The 26,964-nt window shown below is 31.7% G+C and overlaps 1 protein-coding gene across 1 annotated transcript; it reads right to left on the bottom strand.

Annotated features, from left to right (window-relative positions):
• Window positions 1–26,919, bottom strand: LOC134703045 (protein DD3-3-like). Its single transcript, XM_063563447.1, has 14 exons — window positions 26,631–26,919; window positions 21,197–21,250; window positions 13,399–13,485; window positions 10,710–10,805; window positions 10,238–10,376; window positions 9,555–9,677; window positions 8,320–8,475; window positions 7,738–7,943; window positions 6,161–6,388; window positions 5,696–5,866; window positions 4,922–5,157; window positions 3,968–4,184; window positions 950–1,049; window positions 1–651 (listed from the first exon to the last, which is right to left on the bottom strand). Exons 1-14 carry the CDS (start codon window positions 26,717–26,719, stop codon window positions 259–261), a joined length of 2,295 nt encoding a protein of 764 aa, XP_063419517.1. The 5' UTR covers window positions 26,720–26,919; the 3' UTR covers window positions 1–258.
• Window positions 26,920–26,964: the final 45 nt, after the last annotated feature.

The following is a 26,964-nucleotide window of genomic DNA, read 5'->3' as shown; positions in this document are numbered from 1 at the left end:
GTTACTTTTGAGAACCATATTACATATGTACTTTCATTCCAACTGATGAAATCAAAGAATGGTCATTTCATTAATTTTGTGTTAAATCTTTTATTTCATTCTTTTTCGGAAATTGTAAATTAGAAAGCATATGTCTATTCTCCACTTGAGATAATATAACTAACTTTACTCTTATTGTTATAAAATAATTTAAAATACAGAAACATATTACCCCGTTTCTACAATTTAATATAATTTATTAATTATTACACCTTATGTTCATACTTTGTCTGAGAGAGATTTTTCAACATATTTAGCACTGCCTTTCATAGCCATCCATTTTGTTGGATTTTTCTTAAAATAAACCACTGCTGCTATGACAATTAAAGCTACAACTAATAATCCGACTACTACACCAATGATTGGTCCAATATTAGTATGGGACCGGGCAACAAAAACTCCACCCTGATCCGTTTGGAATTCCGCCATTCCACCGTTGATGGTTGCATCAACCTTTGTCCATCCAGCAAAATTTTCTGTATTTGATCTATAAATTCCAATATCACTAGCGTCCTCATTGACTGTTATCCCAACGGTAACTTTCTTCCCATTATCTGTTAGTTTAGCTTCTGGAGCCAAAACAATAAAATCGCTAGCAAAATCATCACCAACCTAATAAAAAAGATTCATAAAACGTTTGTAAATGGATAGAATATGAATATAAGGAAATGTGTGGAATATGTAAATGAGACCATTCAAAAACACACAGTTTGTAGTTAACATTATTTTTTATCTAAATCCATCTTCAAAGAGTAAAAAGTGCATTGAATATTAAATATATAAATCGTTAACTTTACCCTGTTACACTCTTTTCTATATAAAAAAAAAATCTTTTTTGTTGCCAGTGCTAAAAATTTTACATTTTGATTGAAATCAAATAATAATACTTACAGATATAGCTCCTCCTTTAGACTTCCATTAGATTCTCTCCATCCTTGGAATTCCATTCATTTAGTTTCAGTGTATTCAGCTTACTGAATGTTCCTCTCTCAACTCTCACCCATGCTTTACTATATAAAAAAAATAAAACAGATGTAAGTAAAATGTTTTATGGACATTGTGTCTAACAAACAGCTATATTTGGCAAAAGAGGATCTGCTAAGAAAATATTGTAAATTCAGAAATTATTGAGTCTACCTATCATTGCGATTTTGTCAATTTAGACTAAAATGAGATTTTTATTTTTGCAATATTGAGGAAAATCCTGTTTAATTCATATAAAAAATTTCAAAATGCGAGTTTAAATTAATTCCATTATGACCCTGTCACAAAAACATCACCATAATTTCTGAATTTACAGTCTTTTGATTTTTAAAGAATATGATTTACTTTATTTATACCTAAAACCATAATTTACCTAAAAATCAAAGTTACATCATACAGTGTCAAAATGTTAAAGATAACTTTGTTCTGAAATGCTGTGAAACCCTAAGGAATCATGCATCTGTTTGGTAGAGAGAAAAAAAAAGGTTTCAGATAGCTGCATCTTTTCAACAGAGTTGTAATACAATAAAAACCAGATGCTCCGCAGGGCCTAGCTTTATACGACCGCAGAGGTTGAACCCTGAACGGTTGGGGCAAGTATGGACACAACATTCAAGCTGGATTCCGCTCTAAATTTGGATTGTGATTAAATAGTTGACACAGCATAGGTTTCTGACACAGAATGAATGTATTCAAATGAACTTAAATTTTTTGTTTTCTCTTAGAGCAATTCACTATGCTGTTGAATATTAATCCTCTCAAAAAATGTTTGAAGAAATTTTCTTTTTATTTATGAAATTTCAAATGAGAAAAATTGAACCCAATTTTTTAATCACATCCCCCTTTCCCTTATTCCAAAACTAATTTCAATTAAAATATTCTAATGGAGTTTGCAACAATTACTACTCATTTAAATACATAATAAAATATTAAGATGTAAAAAAACTGCTTGTTATCACTGAATGGTAAAGATTGTTTAAATTTATCAGTTGGTAGTAAAAAGTGAATATACATTGTATATTGTATATAACAAAGATTTAAGTTGATTCTGGACAAAGAAAGATAACTCCAATTAAAAAAAATTCTTGCAGATATTTCTTGCTTACTATACTGGACAAAGAAAGATAACTCTTAATTAAAAAAAAATTTGCTATTTCACAATATTGTGAAATTAGATATTTTTTGCCATTGCACAATACTGTGCAATTGAAAAGACTTGCTATTGCACAATACTTAATATAATAATTTTAGATCCTGATTTGGACCAACTTGAAAACTGGGCCCATAATCAAAAATTAAGTACATGTTTAGATTCAGCATATCAAAGAGGCCCAAGAATTAAATTTTTGTTAAAATCAAACTTAGTTTAATTTTGGACCCTTTGCACTTTAATTTAGACCAATTTTAAAACTGGACCAAAAATTAAGAATCTACATACACAGTTAGATTTGGCATATCAAAGAACCCCAATTATTCAATTTTTGATGAAATCAAACAATGTTTAATTTTGGACCTCGATTTGGGCCAACTTGAAAACTGGGCCAATAATCAAAAATCTAAGTACATTTTTAGATTCAGCATATCAAAGAACCCAAAGGTTTCAATTTTTGTTAAAATCAAACTAAGTTTAATTTTGGACCCTTTGGACCTTAATGTAGACCAATTTGAAAACGGGACCAAAAATTAAGAATCTACATACACAGTTAGATTTGGCATATTATAGAACCCCAATTATTCAATTTTGATGAAATCAAACAAAATTTAATTTTGGACCCTTTGGGCCCCTTTTTCCTTAACTGTTGGGACCAAAACTCCCAAAATCAATACCAACCTTCCTTTAATAGTCATAAACCTTGTGTTTAAATTTCATAGATTTCTATTTACTTATACTAACGCTATGGTGCAAAAACCAAGAAAAATGCTTATTTGGGTCCCTTTTTGGCCCCTTATTCCTAAACTGTTGGGACTGAAACTCCCAAAATCAATACCAACCTTCCTTTTGTGGTCATAAACATTGTGTTTAAATTTCATTGATTTCTATTTACTTTAACTAAAGTTATTGTGCGAAAACCAAGAATAATGCTTATTTGGGCCCTTTTTTGGCCCCTAATTCCTAAACTGTTGAAACCAAAACTCCCAAAATCAATCCCAACCTTTCTTTTGTGGTCATAAACCTTGTGTCAAAATTTCATAGATTTCTATTAACTTAAACTAAAGTTATAGTGCGAAAACCAAGAAAATGCTTATTTGGGCCCTTTTTGGCCCCTAATTCCTAAAATGTTGGGACCAAAACTCCCAAAATCAATACCAGCCTTCCTTTTATGGTCATAAACCTTGTGTTAAAATTTCATAGATTTCTATTCACTTTTACTAAAGTTAGAGTGCGAAAACTAAAAGTATTCGGACGACGACGACGACGACGACGCCAATGTGATAGCAATATACGACGAAATTTTTTTCAAAATTTGCGGTCGTATAAAAATTAAAAGAACTAAGTGCAGTATCTTAAGTTTATAAATAAACCTCCAATTATCTATTAATGAATCAAAATTAAAGTCAAATCTGATATACATGCAAGTTTGAAAAGTTCAATATCAATTTTTCACATAGTGAAAATTATGTACACCACAGCTTACATGTGGATAAACTTGGAGGTAAACTGTAATAAGTATAAATAATTTTTTACTAAATATAGATATATAGAGAATTTAATGATGCTGTCGTTCACAAAGCAAAATCAGCATGTCATATAAAAATCTCTATTATACCCTACGTCTTTATCGTAAACTATTAAAGGTCAAGGTACGGCCTTCAATACAGAGCCTTGGCTCACACCGAACAACAAGCTATAAAGGCCCCTAAAGTTACTAGAGTAAAACCATTTAACGGGAAAATATGTTTATATAACAATGCTTAAACTAGGGGGTATCTTATAATTAAGTACCTATCAGCGATTTTGAGCTGTCCTCCCATCCAACCAATGGACTCATATACAGTTGGACTACTGGATACCATTATACGTCCCTTCTGGTCACGATTGGAGAAGTCATTGTTTCTAGTACACATGTAATGAAACGTCCCAAGCTGACTGATTTGTCTTATGCCAAGATTAAAGTAAGGGCTAGAATCATCTAACTGTGATAGTTCTCCTCCAAAGGCACCTAACAACAGAAGGAATAAAAAATAAGTACTGTAAATATAGAAATTGTTATTATGTTTTTTTTAAATTATTGAATGCAAAAATTGTAACAGGATGTTTTGACAAAATAAAATCCTGCATTTTACAATTTGTAAGTTTTATTCTATGCAGTTTTTTTTCTGAATTTGTAATTAATAATCTTGCAATGTTTACCAAAGTTAAACAATCACATTATTATATTCACATTTCTCAATTTACAGTATACAGTTGTTAGTAACACATGATATATTTAACTACTTCAACTTGTATACTGAAATATAACAAATATTAGTATATCTTTTACCTTTCATGGTTTATTAAAATATCATGCCCTAATTAATATATTTAAAAGATGTACAAAAAGTAGACCATATATTCAAGCATGATGTCTTATGGACATGTTGAGATTGTATCATTCTGTACTTTTTGAGACCAGTTATTGTTTCAATTTAAGGAGACTGCTTGTAAAATGTACTATACCTGGAACATTAAAGGCCAGACTTTCTCTATCTTCTCTAGATAGTCCTAAGAATTACTACTACTAATAAAATGTACTATACCTGGAACATTAAAGGCCAGACTTTCTCTATCTTCTCTAGATAGTCCTAAGAAATACTACTACTAATACTATGTACTATACCTGGAACATTAAAGGCCAGACTTTCTCTATTTTCTCTAGATAGTCCTAAGAAATACTACTACTAATACTATGTACTATACCTGGAACATTAAAGGCCAGACTTTCTCTATCTTCTCTAGATAGTCCTAAGAATGTAGAGTTATCAAGATGCATGGGATAGTTAGTTCCGTAATGTCCATATTTTACACCAGGACCAAACTGAACACCATTGCCTTCAGGGTAGACTTGAGAGTTGAGCAGGACAATGTTGTTTCTATCTGACCTTTGCTGACCATTTCCATCATTGCCTGCATTGTTTGTATTGGACCCTGTCCATCTGTAACATAACAAAAACATTGCTACTTTAAAAGTCTTCATTTTTTATAGTGTACAAAATTTCTGCAATTTTTATGTTGCATGACTGTATCTCCAGATTTTAAGCATAGCAAAGAATACATATACTGTCATAGTAAATTCCTGACAACAAATGAAATTTCTGTGACAAAAAAGACCATAAAAAAGAATTTGTCCATAGTGCATAGATGAATGAACAGAGGCACAGAACAAAAAAACATAAAGCCCCTCTACTATTGTAGACGGGGTCTAAAAATTTAATGTTACAAAAAATTACAAACCATGAAATTTCATTTTCATATCTATATTTCTACTCTTTGCTATAATGTTGTCATGGAGAGCATGCCATGAAGGTTGCATTTCACTGGGATATAAAACATTACTTTAGAACACCACTTGATTGCTGTCCACCAATTGAAATGATTGAAATCTTATGATGCATCAATGGAAATCTAAAGAGAACAATGATTTCTTATAAAATATGCAAGTCAAGCAAAAAAATAATATTCCATTGTACTTACTGAATGTGGACGTAGTCACCATTTGCAGCCTCTAAATTATTGGGTACAAAATCATACTCTACTGATGGGAAAACTTCTACAATATTTCCTCTCTTTCCTCTAACATTTAGATTATGTATGGCTTTTCCACTCGTCTCACTGGGCTGTGGACGCACAGCAAATATGAAAGATCTGAAGATATAATTTTATACACATGAAATACTTTGAGCTAATTATTTGCAAAATTTCAAATAGAAAGTGAAAACAATATGTTCAAAATGAAAGCTAACTAATTTGCCAAAATCAAATTCTACTTTCTGTAGTACAAATGATGTCATAAGCTCAGTTTCAAACAATTTTTTTTCTTACTATTATGATAATTATTTCAGTTTCAGCTATAGTTGTTAATTTCAAACATACTGTTTATCTATAGCTAGATCAGCTCCACAAATGTTTTTTTAAAGTGTAAACAGATTTTAGTATTACCTATCTTGAAATGTCCTTCCATATTGTGCAGTATTAACAGCTAATTCCAATTCAACACTTAGATCACTGAAAAGTTTGACTTCAGGGTTGTCTTCAAATACATAGCCTCTGTCTGATGCAGCATCTGCTTCACTAAATCCAAGGTTTTTATAAAATATTTCATTGGCTGAGGCAATATTTCCTGATGAAGTATTCCAACCATCGTAATCACCAGTGGATATATTGTACCTACAGAGTATAATTAATAAGATGTATTTCTGAGAAAAAACCCATCTGGTTTTAGGATAGATAGTGAAATAAGGGACTGCATGACAGTTAGACGATTTCGCCTATCAAAAATGAGGTCATAACCAGGTCCAACCAGGGGGAGTCACATGTACAGAAGGTCTTATAAAAAAATACTTTTGTTAAAATTTTGGATAGAACAAGTGTGAACAATAAAACCATGAAGATAATTCCAACTATAATATGTTATCACAGAGATATGTCTAGCCTTATTGTAATTTTGATACAATTTAAAAAAAAAAGAAAAAGAAAAAAAAAGATAATTTTGAGATGAAAAAAAAAAAGAAGTAATTTTTATACTTGCAAATGCCAATAAAGTTGAATACTAAATATCATTGACTTAACATTATCAGTTCATCTTTGACTGATCTAATCACAAACTAATATATGGAAACTAAGCAAAAGTTTCATAGTCAAAAGACCATGATTGAGGGGGCGAGGCAAAATATTCTCCATGGAAATTAGATGTGCTGATTCTTATACAACTGCCAAGGTCGGAAATAGCATACCTTTGTCTCGCTTTTTGACTCTGTCTAGGCGAGACAAAAACGAGTCTTTTTCATAAATATTTTATAACATGCATTAAAAAACACATAAAAGACATGTGGTTTTAAGCTGATCTATTTTTCATACAATATGGTTTGTTAAGCAAAAAGAGGATATGATATACATGTAAATTCGAAAAGTTCCAGATCAATTTTTCATAGTGAAATTCATGTACAACACAGCTTACATGTGGATAAACTTGGAGGTAAACTGTAATAAGTATAATTTTTTTTTTTAACTAAATATAGAAATATAGAGAATTTTATGATGCTGTCGTTCACAAAGCAAAATCAGCATGTCATATAAAAATCTCTATTATAACCTTTCTCAGTCTCTTTATTATTCTTGTATCATTGCTTTTGAAGTTAGTAGAACTTATCAGCAACGAAAAAATAAATTTAATCATATTTAGGAAATAGTTATCAGTAGCAGAATTTATCTAGTTTACTTAAAAAAGAACAACCAAACAAAAACCATCTATGGGGAGAGATAAAAAATAGTGCAATTCACAGATTATTTGGTTATCAGCAAATAAGTATTGTTAAATAGTGTGTTTTTTTTTTTTTAGCTCAGACTTAAGTTTTTTCTCTATTGTGATTTGAATACTCTTGTTTGACTTTTGGTTGTTTTGTTTTATTGCCATGTGGTTACATTGTTGTTATTATAATATGAGTTTGAATATCCCTTTAATTTCCCCCATATCATCTGAGATTGAAATTTAAACATTCATCTCTCTTTATACCCACCTCATTCTCATAACACATTGTTCATGGTTGAGGGTGTTTGGTATGGTCCAGTTGTAAACTAATGGTTGTCCACCTATACCATTACCAAGGTGATTATCTCTAGAAAATTGTGTTTCTCTACAATCAGGGGCTGGTATTCCGTGAGATGAGATTTCTGTCCATAAAGCCTTTGCACCATTTGGATCATTTTTAGGATAACGAAAGGCCTGACAAAAAATGTATACATTATTTAAAGACTCATGTATAAATATTTCAAAAATCATATATATGTAAGTTAACGATAAACTAGTATATAATCTAAGTTTTAGAACAAATAAATCCTAAGTCCTATTCAATGTTGCCTGAACAAATACACACAAACAGGTAAGGCTATAAACCTACATTTCATTCACAATTACACACTAACTTTACTAAGAATGCAGTCAAATCATCTATTGTCTACACCTGTTGATTATCTTATAATAGTCCTATCAAAGTCCTCTACAAATGTACAGTATTACAAGTCTATTGCCCTAAATTATCCATCTAAAGTATAATACTGAATTCTGAAGTCTCTGTACAAAAAACATAGAAACAACTAACCTTACAATCTGCCTCATTGTTTGGGATGTCAAATCTTCCTGTGTACATTTCTGTTACATTTTTTGGCACAACACACGTCCAGCGTGATTTTACATTCTGACTTTCTTCTTGATAGAATGGGCATCTTGAAGCATCATTTGTCATAACAACAATATCCTAAAAATAAAAACCATAAGTTTATCATTTTTAAGCAAACTTTATTAGATCATTATGTAAGTAAAAGTAAGACATAATCAATATTTACTTTAAAATTGATATCTGATGTGTTATATGAACTATACTTTGATTCATTAGTATGGGCATAAGACAAACATGTTAATCAAAACAAAGGATACTCTTAAACATTGAAGAGGAGAATAGAATTCATTACAAATACCATGTTTTGTTTATCTTGTATTGCTGATCATTTAGTCTGTTTAGTTTTCTCTATATGCTTTATTTTTGCTCAAAACACAAAAGAGGGTAAACAAAATATTCTCATTTAAGGGCAATCACTCCTATAAAGAGTGAGAGACTACTATCTACTAGTATATCAACAACATTTAACTTGCTAGTAGATCTTGTTTTGCTGATAATTTTTTTAGCATTAAAGTGTTTATTTATCTGTTATAATTTTTATCATTGAATGGGGCCATAACTGCAATCTTAAAGGAGTTGTTGGGCTATGTCCTTATTGGACTTATTGGTAAAACTTGATTTGTTTATCATTTTTGCAACTTAATTCTATTATCATGATTATAGTTTTTAAGATAATAGACAAATGGTAAAATTTGTCATTTAAGGGCAATAATTCCTATAAGAAGTCATCTGACAGTTTTGACATATAGGGACACTTGGTAAAGCTCAACATTCTGAACATTTTGCTTCTGCCATATTTTCTCTATCTATAATGGTTTCAAAATAATAGATAAAGCTTCCATTTTACCCCCTATGTTCTTTTTTTATAAGCCATGTTTTGGTTGGCAGACAGGGTCATCAAACACATTTTTATATCTATATATCCAAATGATGATTGTGAGCTAGTTTGGTTAAATTTTGCTCCGTCATTCAGAAGGAAAGATTTTTATAAAAGTCAACAAAGTAGACGACAGATGTTACAGATGCCAAGTGATAAGAAAAGCTTACTTGGCACTTTAGGTCATGGGAGCTAAAAAATTGAAGAGAAATAAGAAAATATTTTTAATTAAGATTCATTATATATGTGTTAAATAATTCTATAATAAAACAAAACTAACCTTCCATGGAGATGGCTCCCAGTAAGGATAATAGTCTCTTTCCTCGGGACACTCGTACCCATATCTATTCCCAACAGGATTCTGTCTTGTATTCTTAGCATATTTACGATTTCCTCCTAAATTCTGAAAAGGAAGAACACACACAATTTGGGTAACATGCTTTTATTTTAACATATAGTCTTTTAGACTGAAGACTCATTAACGCTTTGATAGGGTGACAGGTGAACTGAAAAATTCCAAATAATTAACATAGGTAAAATGCATAATTTATACAGATTAATGCTATGCTATGCGACTTTGCTATGAAGTCAGTCCGCTGCTGAGTTTTTCAGATTTTCAAATTTTTCAGCGACTTAAATAATCATTTTGCCAGCAAGAAAATGCACTACATGGATGTTGCCATGAAAAAGGTAACTATGTCTGAAGAACTGTTTCATTTGCCTAAATGTTGTCTAAAAATCATTATTGAAACAGATTCAACCATCTTATCCACTGCAATACCAAATTCTCTTCTTTCAACAGAACAATCTTAAATATTAAAAAAGTAGCAAGACAGCTGACATTTAAATTTTGAAAATTAAAAAAAAATCTTCTCACAATTGATGCAGAGATAGACACTATTTGTTTATGCATATCTTCTACAACTCTCTGCACACTTGTTGAGAATAATACAAGACTCTTACCTGGTCAGCAATAAAGAGACCTTTATTTCTCAATCTGTATCTACAGTTCTGGTAATACTCAAAGTTTTCATTCATTCCATATTCAAAATCTGTGTTGCAATCATTGTTTCTACATTGATTATTTTCTGTTGGTATTGTTCTGAAAAATAAAATTGAACTTTAAATATGTATATATTGCTGGAGCAAATAAAAAATTGAACATTTTTTTTGTACCAAATTCAGTCAGGTGTAATTACTTATTCTTTTCCCTGACAGTTGAAAAAAGTTGTGCCTGAGGTACAATCTATAACTTATCTATATAACTGAATAAGCAAGGACATTAGGTTGATGCAATTCAGGCAAAAATATAAATAAAATCAACATCTATGGATTGTGTTGCTCATCTGTATGGTACCTGTTTTGCAAGCACATTTTACAACCAAATAATGCAATGCATAGACCAAATATGTATAATGCCTAAAATACAACTAACCCTCTGGATGCTCCATCTCTTACTAATTCACCACACATATACTGTATAACTAATTCACAATGGGCATTAGGGTTCATACAGGAATGCTGATTTGTCCTGTAATAAAGTTTACATTCAATCATTGCTAATCACTTACAAATAATGACAGTGACTTGTGTTTGGATTTCATATTTAACAAAAGCTTAAGGCAAATTTAAATACATATTCATAAGTAAGGTTTCTGAAGACTTTTTTGCTAGATTTGTTGGTGTTTTTATTCTCATATGACAAAAAAAAATTAAAAAAGAAACTTCATTGAAATATTACTATTAGCATTGATAATGTCACTTGTTCTACATATAGATCAGGGGCCGGTAACAAGAAATTTTATTAAGAGAGGTATAAGTATATAATTGAATTAAGGGGGAGATAAGATAATTCTAACATCACTCAAAGAGTGTAAATCAAAGCTCCCTCAGGTTGTTCGTAGATCGCTCTTATTTCTCCCGTAAGTTGCATCGTAATAGTTTTCAAGTTACAAATTCTTAATAATTTTTTTTGGTTCCTCGCAAAGAAATTAGAATCACCTTAAATGAATCATAGAAACGTTTTAATGAACGATTAAATGCGCATAACAATCAACTACCTGTTTAACATAAGGAAAACAATTCTGGCCTCAGACCACCATTATTCTTCCGGCCCATTTTTGATAAAAGTAAAATTGAATTAAAAAAATTGCACAGCTTCAAACATGAAATTATTTTAGCTGCTTATAGAACATTATTATTTGAATAAAAATATACTTGTCTCAGGACAATCCTTTTGAGGGCCCTAGTATTCACCAGAGGAATGGTGGGATTTGAATCAAGTATAATTGTCGAGTCTCAAATGACGTAGGCTTATTTTTCTATCCTACCGTTCATTTCGGTCAAATCACTACTAGAATGGTTTTCTTTTATAATTTGTAATTAGGATGGAGAGTTGTCTCATTGGCACTCATATCACATCTTCTTATATTTTTTCACTTTTAACAAAAAAAAATTTCACATTTAAAAAGCCTTCATACAAAAAATAAAATTACAAAAATACTTTACTCTGAGCAAAATTCAAAACGAAAATTGAGTTCTTAACCAAATGGCAAAATCAAATGATTAAACACATCAAACGAACGGACGACACTACTAGTCACACTAGTCATTTTCCTGTTTTGTTGCGGGCATTTTCAAAGGGTAAATATGATGGATTGAACCTGGTTTAAAGAGCTGAACCTCACACTTGTATTTTGTTAATTTATCTGAGCCACAGCACAAACGTTTTATTATGGGTTTTTTTAGATGCTGGTAAACAATATTTTTTTTCAACATTTAACACTATAATGGTATGGGGAAACTCTTGATTTAGAATATTTTTGTATTATCTGTAGGAACTTTTTTTTTTATCCAATTGGGGTTTGAAATATTTCCATCGACCCCCCGATTTGAAGTCAAATTGTCGTTCCCTTACTGCTAGAAAAGTTGTCCAAAAACTTTGCATTCGGTTCTAGGTAATGATCATTTAAATGACATAGAGTTTATATAAGTGTGAACAAATCTCATGTACAGGTAATTAAACAAGGTGTATAGATATGAACAAATTTAATGTGAAACCAATGTCCAGTAAATTAAACTAATTGTAAACAAGTTTACTGTACATGGCGTTTGGTGTGAACACGGCCTTATTCTAATATTAACAAGTGAATGTACAGCTAAGAGTAGTCGGGACCACTCTTACAACAGATGTCAAGTGAAGCTATTGCGAATTGTTCTTGGTACACCCCTAAGTTGCTAAGTTTGTTTTAAGAACACTTAATAACTGACCAAAATTTAAGAAGAATGTTGTGTTACCCGAATTAGTAAGAATGCTTTAGGGTAGACATAAGAATTGTTCTTAAATCATGCACTTTTTCAAAACATTGAGGGCTGTCAATCATTCTCAGATAGGTCTGAGGTAGGGCCTTGTTACATTCTTAAATCTTTAGACACCCTTTAGACATTTGTAAGAAATACAAATGCTTCTTGTTACCGGCCCCAGTTTGGTTCAATGGACAAAAGATTAAATGAAATTCTATTTCAAAATCATCTTCACTAGCCAAGGGTTACGATCCACTCCCGCTCTCTTCACCCTTGGCAGATTGAGCCAACATTTGTGATATCAATGTTGCGCCATCTATCGGAAGATTAGATTCACGCCCATTCCGAATACATTATTCTTGACCAATGGTAGCACTTGAACTCTTTAATTTGGAGGTAAAAACACGGTAGCTTCTAGATTCTATCCACTTGGTAAAGCCGGAAACGAAAATATACGTCAACATTCATGCATTTGTGCATGAAACATACGAAGAAATTTCTATAAGTTGATTAAAAACATTCAAGTTGTCACTAAATATAGTCGTATGTTTAGTGATGTTAAGACTTGTTGCACAATAAACACGTGGCAATTGTTTACAAACACTTTCTACATTTACACGTGGTCATGTTATAGGCGCTTTTTGATTGGATGCAGCGAGTTTCTACTGCAACCAATAAAAATCCTTACCTTGTGTCTCCGAAATATTATCTCAATCCGCCAAGGGTGAAGAGAGCGAGAGTGGATCGTAACCCTTGGCTAGCGAAGATGTTTCAAAATATGAATAATAAGCTATGATAATCAAAAATAACATGAATCTGACCATTCTATTGGTAATGTAGATCCAGCGTAATAAAGTAGTCCTCCGACATTATATCCTCCTCTATTGTTGTTCTGTGAGTCAAACATTCTGTAAAATAAAATAATCGGACACTGTTGTTAGCTGTTTATAATTTTAAAGATATACAAGTGCCTAATATATATAATATGTTGTCTTATTTCAGATATTTGACTACTGTAGAAACATTAATTTTCGTGGGGTTAAAATTTCGTGGTTTTGTCTCTATATAAGATTTCATGGGGATTTAATTTCGTGGTTTCCAGTAAATGGAAGTGATATTATATGTAGGTTAAATTTTCGTGGGGGTTTTAATTTCGTGGATATATACTTTCCACGAAATAAACGAAATTAAATCCTCCACGAAAATTTCTGCTTTTACAGTAATTTCAAAATAAATGCAAGTTCATGGGTACTTGTAAGAGCAATGAGGTGAATCAGATGTATTACATGTTTATGATGTATAAAAATTGTATGTTTTATTGAAAAAACTAATGATAGCTAATTAAACAAAATCTATCATTGAGTGTACATGTTCCGGACCATATGAGCATTTGGACCATACGCGTATGGTCCGACCGTATGCGTATGGTCAGTGTAATTAACACTCTGTTACAATTTACTTTTTAATACTTCTTAATTCTTCATACAGTATCACCTTTCAATAAAAAGACGACATCACATAGTTAATTTTATTATTATATTATATTAAAAAGATAAGCTAAATAAAAATAAGTAGTTTCACATAGTTAATTTTACTTAATTGTCAAATTTAGAGTAAACACATTTTATACCAATGGTCATTACCAATGGTAATTCAAATTACTGCCAGTCATTACCGATTTGTTATAGCGAGTGAATGGCAATATGTCGACTAAAAAGACTAAATGCCTAAAATTTCTTTTTGAACTGTCACATAAGAAGTCACTGGAAAGTAACATAGTTTATTTAAGTTGTCTTGTGAATATTGTGTATTGCAGTCATTTTACGATATTTGAGATCTAGAGCTAGCCACTCAAAAACACCGTAGATATCAGAATGGCAAAAGACCTCGGTTTCATTGTACGCAGCTATAAAAAGGCTTGCTTTTCACTCGCAAACAAAAGGTGTTAATAAAAAGGATCGTGCACAAATCTCTTGCAAATGCAAAAAAAATGTAAGGGTTCCGCGGAACCCAGTGTCTCGCCTACTTTTGCTGTAAATCACAGGCTCAACAACAATGAGGAACAAAATCAATAAAAATATTTCTCTTGATAGTAACTATCTTATAATTGTAAGAACCTTCTGTCCAAGTTTGGTAAATATCTAGGATAGTTAATGAATCTAATAAATGTTTTGAAAACTTTAATTGCAGACTGTATGTAATGTTAACTGGACGAAAATCTAAGTCCATTTAAAAGTAAAATACAGAATAAATGGAGTTGTTTATTTACAAAATTTACTTCTGGATACTATCTTATGATCATAAATAAGCTTCTATCCAAGTTTGATACAAACCCAGGATAGTTTAAGAAAGTTATTAAAATTTCAACCAGATGCTCCGCAGGGCGCAGCTTTATACGACCGCAGAAGTTGAACCCTGAACGGTTGGGGCAAGTATGGACACAACATTCAAGCTGGATTCAGCTCTAAATTTGGATTGTGATTAAATAGTTGACACAGCATAGGTTTCTGACACAGAATGAATGTGGTCTAATGAACTTAAAAACTAGAGGCTCTAAAGAGCCTGTGTCACTCACCTTGGTCTATGTGAATATTGAACAAAGGACGCAGATGGATTCATGACAAAATTGTGTTTAGGTGCTGATGATGTGTTTGTACATCTTTCTTTACTGAACATTCTTGCTGCTTACAATTATTTCTATCTTTAATGAACTTGGTCCAGTAGTTTCAGTAGAAAATGTTAGAAAAAATTTACAAATTTTAATGAAAATTGATGAAAATTTACTATAAAGGACAATAACTCCTTAGGAGGTCAACTGACCATTTTGGTCATCTTGACTTATTTTTAGGTCTTATTTTGCTGAACATTATTGCTGTTTATAGTTTAACTCTATCTATAATAATATTTAAGATAATAACCAACTAGAGGCTCTTAAGAGCCTGTGTCGCTCACCTTGGTTTATGTGAATATTAAACAAAGGAAGCAGATGGATTCATGACAAAATTGTGTTTTGGTGATGGTGATGTGTTTGTAAATCTTACTGTAATAAACTGTCTTGCTGCTTACAATTATCCCTATCTATAATGATCTTGGCCCAGTAGTTTCAGTGGAAAATGATAATAAAAATTTACCAATTTTATGAAAAGTGTTAAAAATTGACTATAAAGGACAATTACTCCTTAGGGGGTCAATTGACCATTTTGGTTATGTTGACTTATTTGTCAATCCTACTTTGCTGAACATTATTGATGTTTACAGTTTGTCTCTATCTATAATAATATTCAAGATAATAACAAACTAGAGGCTCTAAAGAGCCTGTGTCGCTCACCTTGGTCTATGTGAATATTAAACAAAGGAAGCAGATTGAAAATTGACTACAAAGGTCAATAACTCCTACAGGGGTCAATTGACCATTTCGTTCATGTTGACTTATTTGTAGATCTTACTTTGCTGAACATTATTACTGTTTACATTTTACCTATATCTATAATAATATTCAATATAATAACCAAAAACAGCAAAATTTCCTTAAAATTACCAATTCAGGGGCCGCAACCCCAAAACAGGTTGTCCAATTCATCTGAAAATTTCAGGGCAGATAGATCTTGACCTGATTAACAATTTTACTTCATGTCAGATTTTCTCTAAATTATTTGGTTTTTGAGTTATAAGCCAAAAACTGCATTTTACTCCTATGTTCTATTTTTAGCCGTGGCGGCCATCTTGGTTTGATGGCCAGGTCACCGGACACATTTTTTAAACAAGAAACCCCAAAGATGATTGTGGCCAAGTTTGGATCAATTTGGCACAGCAGTTTCAGAGAAGAAGTTTTTAGTAAAAGATATATAAAATTTACGAAAAATGGTTAAAAATTGACTTTAAAGGGCAATAACTCCTAAAGAGGTCAACTGACCATTTTGGTCATGTTGACTTATTTGTAAATCTGACCTTGCTGAACATTATTGCTGTTTACAGTTTACCTATATCTATAATAATATTCAATATAATAACCAAAAAAAGCAAAATTTCCTTAAAATTACCAATTCAGGGGCTGCAACCCAAAAACAGGTTGTCCAATTCATCTGATAGAGCAGATAGATCTTAGCCTGATTAACAATTTTACCAATGTCAGATTTGCTCTAAATGCTTTGGTTTTTGAGTTATAAGCCAAAAACTGCATTTTACCCCTATGTTCTATTTATAGCCATGGCGGTCATCTTGGTTAGTTGGCAGGGTCACCGGACACAATTTTTAAACTAGATACCCCAATGATGATTGTGGCCAAGTTTCAAATAATTTGGCCCAGCAGTTTCAGAGGAGAAGATTTTTCTAAAAGATTACTAAGATTTACGAAAAATGGTTAAAAATTAACTATAAAGGGCAATAACTCCTAAAGTGGTCAACTGATCATTTTGGTCATGTTGACTTATTTGTAGATCTTACTTTGCTGAACATTATTGCTGTTTACAGTTTATCTCTATCTAAAATAGTATTCAAGATAATAACCAAAAACAACAAAATTTCCTTAAAATTACCAATTCAGGGGCAGCAACCTAACATTGGAATGTCAGATTCATCTGAAAATTTCAGGGCAGATAGATCTTTACCTGATTAACAATATTACCCCATGTCAGATTTGCCCTAAATGCTTTGGTTTTTGAGTTATAAGCCAAAAACTGCATTTTACCCCTATGTTCTATTTATAGCCATGGCGGCCATCTTGGTTAAATGGCGGGGTCACCGGACACAATTTTTAAACTAGATACCCCAATGATGATTGTGGCCGAGTTTGGTTAAATTTGGCCTAGTAGTTTCAGAGGAGAAGATTTTTGTAAAAGTTAACGCCGGACGACGACGGACGACGCCGGACGCCGGACGCCAAGTGATGAGAAAAGCTCACTTGGCCCTTTGGGCCAGGTGAGCTAAAAACAGCAAAATTTCCTTAAAATTACCAATTCAGGGGCAGCAACCCAACAAAGGGTTGTCCGATTCATCTGAAAATTTCAGGGCAGATAGATCTTGACCTGATAAACAATTAAACCCCCATGTCAAATTTGCTCTAAATGCTTTGGTTTTTGAGTTATAAGCCAAAAACTGCATTTTACCCCTATGTTCTATTTTGAACCATGGCGGCCATCTTGATTGGTTGACCGAGTCACGCCACACATTTTTTAAACTAGATACCCCAATAATGATTGTGGCCAAGTTTGGATTAATTTGGCCCAAAAGTTTCAGAGAAGAAGATTTTTGTAAAAGATAACTTAGATTTACGAAAAATGGTTAAAAATTAACTATAAAGGGCAATAACTCCTAAAGGGGTCAACTGACCATTTCAGTCATGTTGACTTATTTGTTAATCTTACTTTGATGAACATTATTGCTGTTTACAGTTTATCTCTATCTATAATAATATTCAAGATAATAACCAAAAACAGCAAAATTTCCTTAAAATTACCAATTCAGGGGCAGCAACCCAACAAAGGATTGTCCGATTCGTCTGAAAATTTCAGGGCAGATAGATAGATCTTGACCTGATAAACAATTAAACCCAATGTCAGATTTGCTCTTAATGCTTTGGTTTTTGAGTTATAAGCCAAAAACTGCATTTTACCCCTATGTTCTATTTTTAGCCATGGCGGCCATCTTGGTTGGTTGACCGAGTCATGCCAAACATTTTTTAAACTAGATACCCCAATAATGATTGTGGACAAGTTTGGATTAATTTGGCCCAGTAGTTTCAGAGGAGATGCGACGCCGGACGCCAAGTGATGGGAAAAGCTCACTTGGCCCTTCGGGCCAGGTGAGCTAAAAATAATTTGCCTTTGAGCAATTCACTATGCTGTTAATTATTAATCCTCTCAAAATATGTTTGAAGAAATATTTTTTTTTATTTATGAAATCTGAAATGAAAAAAAATGACCCCCCCCCCCCCCCCAATTTTTTTTCACATCCCCCTTTCCCTTATTTCAAAACTGATCTCAATTCAAATTCCTAATGAAGTTTGCAACAATAACTACTCATTTAAATACATCATAAAATATTAAAATGTAAAAAAAGTGCTTGTTTTCACTGACAATGACTGAATGGTAAAGATTGTTTTAATCTATCAGTTGGTAGTAAAAGTGAATATACATTGTATATTGTATTAAACAATGATTTAAGTTGATTCAACTACTATTCTGGACAAAGAAAGATAACTCCAATTGAAATCCAATTGGAATTTCTTGCTATTGCACAATATTGTGCAATCAGATATTTCTTGCTATTGTGCAATACTGTGCAATTGAAAATATTTGCTATTGCACAATACTGTTCAATTGAAGATTTCTTGCTATCGCACAATACTGTGCAATTGAAGATTTCTTGCTATTGCTGAATTTATAACTGTGCAATTGAAAATTTCTTGCTGTTGCACAATACTTAATTTAATAATTTTGGATCCTGATTTGGACCAACTTGAAAACTGGGCCCATAATCAAAAATCAAGTACATGTTTAGATTCAGCATATCAAAGAGGCCCAAGAATTCAATTTTTGTTAAAATCAAACTTAGTTTAATTTTGGACCCTTAGGACTTTAATGTAGACCAATTTTAAAACAGGACCAAAAATTAAGAATCTACATACACAGTTAGATTTGGCATATCAAAGAACCCCAATTATTCAATTTTTGAGAAAATCCAACAAAGTTTAATTTTGGACCCCGATTTGGGCCAACTTGAAAACTGGGCCAATAATAAAAAATTTAAGTACATTTTTAGATTCAGCATATCAAAGAACCCCAAGGATTCAAATTTTGTAAAAATCAAACTAAGTTTAATTTTGGACCCTTTGGACCTTAATGTAGACCAATTTGAAAACGGGACCAAAAATTAAGAATCTACATACACAGTTAGATTCGGCATATCAAAGAACCCCAATTATTCAATTTTTGATGAAATCAAACAAAGTTTAATTTTGGACCCTTTGGGCCCTTTATTCCTAAACTGTTGGGACCAAAACTCCCAAAATCAATACCAACCTTCCTTTTATGGTCATAAACCTTATGTTTAAATTTCAAAGATTTCTATTCATAAATACTAAAGTTATTGTGCGAAAACCAAGAAAAATGCTTATTTGGGTCCCTTTTTGGCCCCTTATTCCTAAACTGTTGGGACCTTAACTCCCAAAATCAATACCAACCTTTCTTTTGTGGTCATAAACATTGTGTTTAAATTTCATTGATTTCTATTTATTTAAACTAAAGTTATTGTGCAAAAACCAAGAATAATGCTTAATTGGGCCCTTTTTTGGCCCCTAATTTCTAAACTGTTGGAACCAAAACTCCCAAAATCAATCCCAACTTTTCTTTTGTGGTCATAAACCTTGTGTCAACATTTCATAGATTTCTATTAACTTAAACTAAAGTTATAGTGCGAAAACCAAGAAAATGCTTGTTTGAGCCCTTTATGGCCCCTAATTCCTAAAATGTTGGGACCAAAACTCCCAAAATCAATCCCAACCTTCCTTTTGTAGTCATAAACCTTGTGTTAAAATTTCATAGATTTCTATTTACTTTTACTAAAGTTAGTGTGCGAAAACTAAAAGTATTCGGACTACGCAGACGACGACGCCAACGTGATAGCAATATACGACGAAATTTTTTTTAAATTTTGCGGTCGTATAAAAACTTTAACCACAGAGTGATGTAATGTTTCCCCGCAGAAAAACTAAGTCTATTTAAAAGTAAAATACGAAAAAAATGGATTTATTTTTTTACAAAATTTACTTCTGGATACTATCTTATGATCATAAACAAGCTTCTGTCCAAGTTTGGTACAAACCCAGGATAGTTTAAGAAAGTTGTTAAAATTCTTAAAAACTTTAACCACAGAGTGAATGATATGTTTCCCTGCAGAAAAACTAAGTCCATTTGAATGTAAAATACGGAAAAATGGATTTATTTTTTTACAAAATTTACTTCTGGATACTATCTTATGATCATAAACAAGCTTCTGTCCAAGTTTGGTACAAACCCAGGATAGTTTAAGAAAGTTATTAAAATTTCAAAAACTTTAACCACAGAGTGAATATTTGTGGACGCCTCCGCCAACGACAACGGAATGTAGGATCGCTTAGTCTCGCTTTTTCGATTAAAGTAGAAGGCTCGACAAAAATTAATAAATTGTCATGTAACCATCACAGTTTTTTTTTGTATTATTGAAACGTTTATAATGTAATGTGAAAAAAAACTAAATGGTCCAAATACATGTACTCATATAGTCGGGCCTGTTAACCAAACGAGTATTATACTCATATGGTCGGACCATATGAGTATACGCATATGGTCATGACCATAAGCGTATGGTCCAAATACTCATATGGTCCGGAACATACAAACAAAGTTTCATTTTTTTTTTACAGATTTAGATATAATTTGAATACATTTCTTTTTTTGCTTAATTCAAAATCTGATATAATAAAAAAAAATTGAGAAATCGTTAATTTTCCTCATATATAATTCAAACAAAACATTGAATTTAACAGTCCTTATTTGTTGTAAAGTGGGGTTCATACAAACCCCCTCGAACCCTCCTCGCTATGAGTGTGAACCAGATGTCACCATATCTGACATAATTTACCTGTTTTGATTTTGAACCTCTCTGGCCTCCTCATCTAATCTGTTGTTACTACCCCTGAAATTTAAAAAATAACATTTTTTTCATAAGTTCTTTTAACAATTTTTCATACCCCTGTATAACCCTTAACAGTACATGTATGTAAAATATAAGGTCAATAAAACTGATTTTTCATGTGTGTATTTTTGTGTATTATTTTTTTACTCTGAACTTTTACTACCAGTCTTTGAGCCATCAACCAAAATAATTTATAAAACATTGATTTCCCTGCACAATAGGTAAGACTTGTCAAAATATTTATTGATACAATACATGTATATGAAATAGAAGAAAATTAAATGTTTATTTTTGGGCACTTTATTCTTTTTCTGTTTGAATTTCTTTTAAATTGGCCTAAATTTTCATATCCTGATTAGTCATATCAATATTAATGCACTCCTAATTTAATATGCAGTAATTGTTTTTTATAGATGTCACACATATAATGTTTATAATCATAATAATTGTGGTTTTCATGTACATTTGTAATATCTTACTCTAAGCAATTCATCACATAAAGGTAAAGTTAATATTGATCATAACTAGATGTAAATTGTCAAGAGATATACCAACAATTCAAAATAACAAAAAAATAAGAAATGACACAAGACAACAACTAAGTAAGATTCTTACTTGCCAAGGCCGTAACTAGGCATTTTATTTTAGTGAGGCAAAATAATTGAGCCGAGCGAAGCGAGGCAAAATTTTTTTTTGGAGGGTATGAAATGAATGGTGCAAAATCCTGCATTCTAGGCATTTTTAGAGAGTTTGATAATGTTTTGAATTTGGCCACTTTTTATAAAAAAAAATCATATTCTAAAACATTTTAATAACACAAAATTTTTAACAACTTATTAAAATTCATATGGAAGATAATCATCTAAATATCACTGATTTGAGACTGCTGCCAGAACATAGAACAAACTTCGATTCAGTAGAGTTTGCCAAATTTTTCTATGGCTGGTTTAGTCAAATCGTTTCAGAATCATAATTTGGTCTACTGTTACTAGTATCCTTATCGAGATGAACATGGAACATGGCAAGACCGCACAATCTCTTGCTTCTCATGCATGCTATTTTCTAAGTTTTTAGTCGCTTCAGGGCCGTCTGTGTTTCTAAAGGTAGCACATTATCATCAACACAATGATCAATGTCTTCTTCCAATTCCTTCTCCATCAGCAATTGGATAGTAGCATCAGTATAAATTAACAGTTTTGTTTACAAAAGGGAATTAAGCTTTCCTTTAAGCACCATCATAAAGTTGCATTTACAAAATATTAAACTCGCTACTATTATGCTGACAAAGAGAAGACACACTTGGGATAGAGAGATAAGATACATGTATATGATTCTATATATAGAGTAAGCATACATGATATGGGTACAGGGGAATTGGAATGGAATTGTTGACGTTTACATGTAGGTCCGTAATTTCAAATTATTATAGTTGGTGGTATTTTAGTTCCAGAAACTATAAATTTAGGAGTATATAAGGTGTTGGGTGTCTGAGTCTGAAACCCTGAATATAAAGAAACGAAATTCCGTAGTCCCCAATAATTAATCAAAAGACAAAATCCTGTGTTAAAGTTTCTACCATTCCTCAATAATATCAAATTGGAATATGGGATATTCTTTCAATTTTCAAGGTTAAAGAAACATGGATAAAAACTAATCCATGCATGTTTCATATTATTGATATTTTATTTATCTGTAAAGAGAAAGATTTCAGTTCGTGAAATGAATACGCAGACAGAACTGCCTCTTTCCATGCCCAGTACTTTATTTGTCAGTCTACTTATCGTTTTTGGATTGTTCTAATGAAGTTTATATGCAATACTCAAACTCTGTTCACAAAAACTAGTTTACTAGAATTATTCTTTCTTTACCTTCAGTGTCGCTTTCCCTTTTTCTGAAAGAGCCTGTTTTAACTAGAGCTCCATGACGATTATCATTACTAGGTTTATGTAATCCAGAAACATCAACGTTGAGATGCTGGGTTACATTCGGGAAGAATAGTTTAAAAGGAATGTCATGACAAGTTATAGAAATTAATGTTGAGACAGAACAACAAATTACTATTATATTTATATATATGTATGAAAAAAATAATCAGTGTCGAAATTTTAGTGAGGCAATTGCCTCACTTGCCTCAAGGGTAGTTACGGCCTTGCTTGCAAGAGGCAATAAGTATATGTAGCAGGGTTTAACTTATTATATTTTTCTTTAGTTCTTGTGCTTCTCTCTTTTTTTAAAATCTTTAACAAAACACCCCAAAAGGGAACAAACAAGAAAAATTGGTACAGGAAATTGTCTTCACATTAAAGAATGGTACAATTATTTTTCAGGACATGTTAAAATATTTTTCTTCAGGATTCATACCTGCCAACTGTCACTATTTGAGGGGGATTTCCCCAATGGAAGCTCCCAAATTGAAATTTTGAAAGAGCAATTTTGTCCACAATTTAAACAAAACAATAAATTTTACAATGACTTTATGCTTATAAAAGTATGAAGAAGCAAAAACAACATTAAAATGTATTTGCAGGCCCCCTGGATTATGATAAATGTAAAACAGTAATATTCTTTATTCAATTAGTGTAACCTCAAGAATCAACAATTAAAGCTAGTGGTTTTAGTTTCATCATGATTATTGGATTAGAATAGCATCTCCAACATTTTCAAAAACTGACCATGAATAGAACAATGTATAAAAAAGAAGATGTGGTATGATTGCCACTGAGACAGCTGTCCACAAGAGACCAAAATGACACAGACATTAACAACTATAGGTCACTGTACGACCTTCAACAATGAGCAAAGCCTATACCGCATAGTCATGTATTATCATCACAAAATGGGGCACAATGTGACAAACTTAGAAAAAAACCCAAGATACATGTACAATGATGTAGGAGTTTGTAATTTCTGTCTGTTACTCAAGACAATTGAAAGAAAACACTATCAACTAATGGGCCCAAAGGCAATATAAATGACTAGAAAGGCTTTAACTAATTTCATTTTTCAGAAAGAAAACAATCTGACAACATGCATTATATGGTTCCGTCCATTTTTTACACCACATACAGCAATTCACTAAAAGGTCTTGAAAGTATTATTTCTGTTTACAATTTTCTCTCAATTTTATCAAAAATTTCACATAATTCTTTGTCTTTACCATATGTTAGAATTGGGATCTGTGATCTATCATGTACATGTAGCATAAAAACATTATTTTTTTTATTATTATGTCTATTACAAGCAAACTCTAATGCAACTAACATTAAAGGTTTATTACATGTATGAGTATCATCATAAAGGTGTTTTATACACTGTCAATGATTGGTACATGCATCACCAAAGTAAAACAGATTAAACAATAAGAAATATATCTTATAACATTTATGGAAGCAGGAGAAATCGCCCCACTTTTTTCACAAACTCGCCCCACTTTTAAAAAAATAAATAAATCGCCCCAACCTGGATAACCAACTCGCCCCACTTTTTAAAAAAATCGCCTGACTTGTGAAAAGGGTTAAATCCATGAGTTAATTTTTCCCCTGCCAACTCGCCCCACTTATTGAAAAAAGGAAAAATCTACTTCTATGTACATGTACATGTACACTCTTCAGGTCTACCAACTAGCCGCACTTAAATAAAAACTTATTTTGATTTTTGTTATCTACACAGAATACAAAAACAACCATGAACGTACGGTGACCTATAATTGTTAATGTTTGTGTCATTTTGGTCTTTTGTGGATAGTTGTCTCATTGGCAATCATACCACATCTTCTTTTTTATATGAAATATATCAAACTTTTTTTAACATTCTTAAAATATAATTGCAAATACATTTTCATATCATTATTGGAGAATAACTTATACTTGTAAGCTTATAATTTATAATTGTATCATAATCATACAATTGATGCATGATTAACATTTATATATAACATGTATAACTTTATTGCAAAAACAGAGTTTTTAGCATCAATTTGATTTAATAGCACTTCACTTAGGTTTTCAAAGGTATTGACGTGGGCAGGGACAAAGATATACAACGGGATTGCATTTTTTTTATAAGTGGTTTATCTATTTGTCATGAGTGGAGCCAGTTGACAGACCGTATTTCAGCGGGATTTTAACCCTTTTCATAAGGGAGGCATGTTATCACACCTATTTGCCTTGGAAGTTTACCCTTTTCACAAGTGGGGCGAGTTGGTAAACAAGAGTGGGGCGTTTTTTTAGAAAGTGGAGCCAGTTTGTGAAAAAGTGAAGCGAGTTTGTGAAAAAGTGGAGCAAGTTTGTGAAAAAGTGGTGCGATTTGCCAGTGGGGCAATTTTCTTGAAGACAAATTTGATTCTATAACACACTTATACATTGTAATACATAAATTAGAATTATGTTCTTCTTTTACTTAATGCAATACCTGTTTGGGAATATTTGATTTTTTTATTCGCATGACGAGTGTGATGTCTTCAAACATTTTTTTTAAAATGATTGAATCACAGTTATGAAGAAATTGTTGCACTTACATGTAAAGGTGGCTAAATGGTGCTTATCTTAATATGGTACTTACATGTAGTAACATTAAATACTTGGCATTAAATAGTCTTCATTTCAACAGACACATAATTTATGTCTCTAATCATGCAACAACTAAAAGTCCTAACATTTGGCTTTTAAAATATATTTAAATGAGTACAATATTGCAAACAAAAAAATCCATCACAATATTTATTTTGGGAAATGCAACAATTAACATAGGATATATATTATATGAGCTGGTAGGAATGTACTTTACAATCAGACGTCAAACAGTAATTTTTGGCTACCGTTTAATAGCGTCAAATTGGTTAAAATTTTACTTCATGCATGGTGATCAGATTAGTCTCAAATAATTTTCATTACTGCTACATGTATATTTGAACAAAATTTAATGTGATGCGTCAAAATGATTCTAATTTTTTTTATCGTCTAAAAGAAAGTGTAGATGCACAATTAATCAACATCACCAAAAGTTAAATTATGTTTAACCATGATGTGTTAATCAAGGATTTGTGTAGTATACCAGAGACATATATACACATGTGTATATATGTCTCTGAGTATACAAATCCTTGGTTTAACATCATTTGGCAAGAACTTTAACATTATTTCGTCTTGAAAGTACTTGTATTTACAACCCTAATATATACACTTTAAAAATATGATAATATCAAGGATTTTTATACACTATACAAATCCTTGATAATAATTAATTATTTAAATTGCTATATTTATTTGCTGAGTAAATGACTTCATGTCTTGACCTACATGACCATAGAATAATAGGGAGGTTAAACTGTGATTTTAAAAATTATACATAAACAGAAAAACCTTACACTTAAAGATCTTACCGTGGATTATGTAAATAAATATCTGCAGTTGTAAGTTGTAAATATGCTAGAACCGATATAACAATATTAAAACGAAAGTATCTATCCATTTTACTTTTTTCACTGTTCTCAAATCATTCGAAGTTTCTAATAAATTTTAAGACATGTCAGACGTATAAAGTAATCCTAATGTTGTCAACATTCCATATATGGACAATAATAGTTAATCTCGTGATCTTTGCGTATGTACATGATGTATCAATGTCGTTTAATTGGGATTAAATTGTTTACAACTTCCCTCTCCGCGCACCTGTCCATCTCTCCGCCATACAAAATAGTGCAAGATATTTTTTGA

The sequence above is a fragment of the Mytilus trossulus genome, chromosome 1 (assembly GCF_036588685.1).
Source record: "Mytilus trossulus isolate FHL-02 chromosome 1, PNRI_Mtr1.1.1.hap1, whole genome shotgun sequence".
Lineage (NCBI taxonomy): Eukaryota > Metazoa > Mollusca > Bivalvia > Mytilida > Mytilidae > Mytilus > Mytilus trossulus.
The sequence above is the reverse complement of the archived record's forward strand: the minus strand, read 5'-3'. Positions and strand labels throughout refer to the sequence as shown.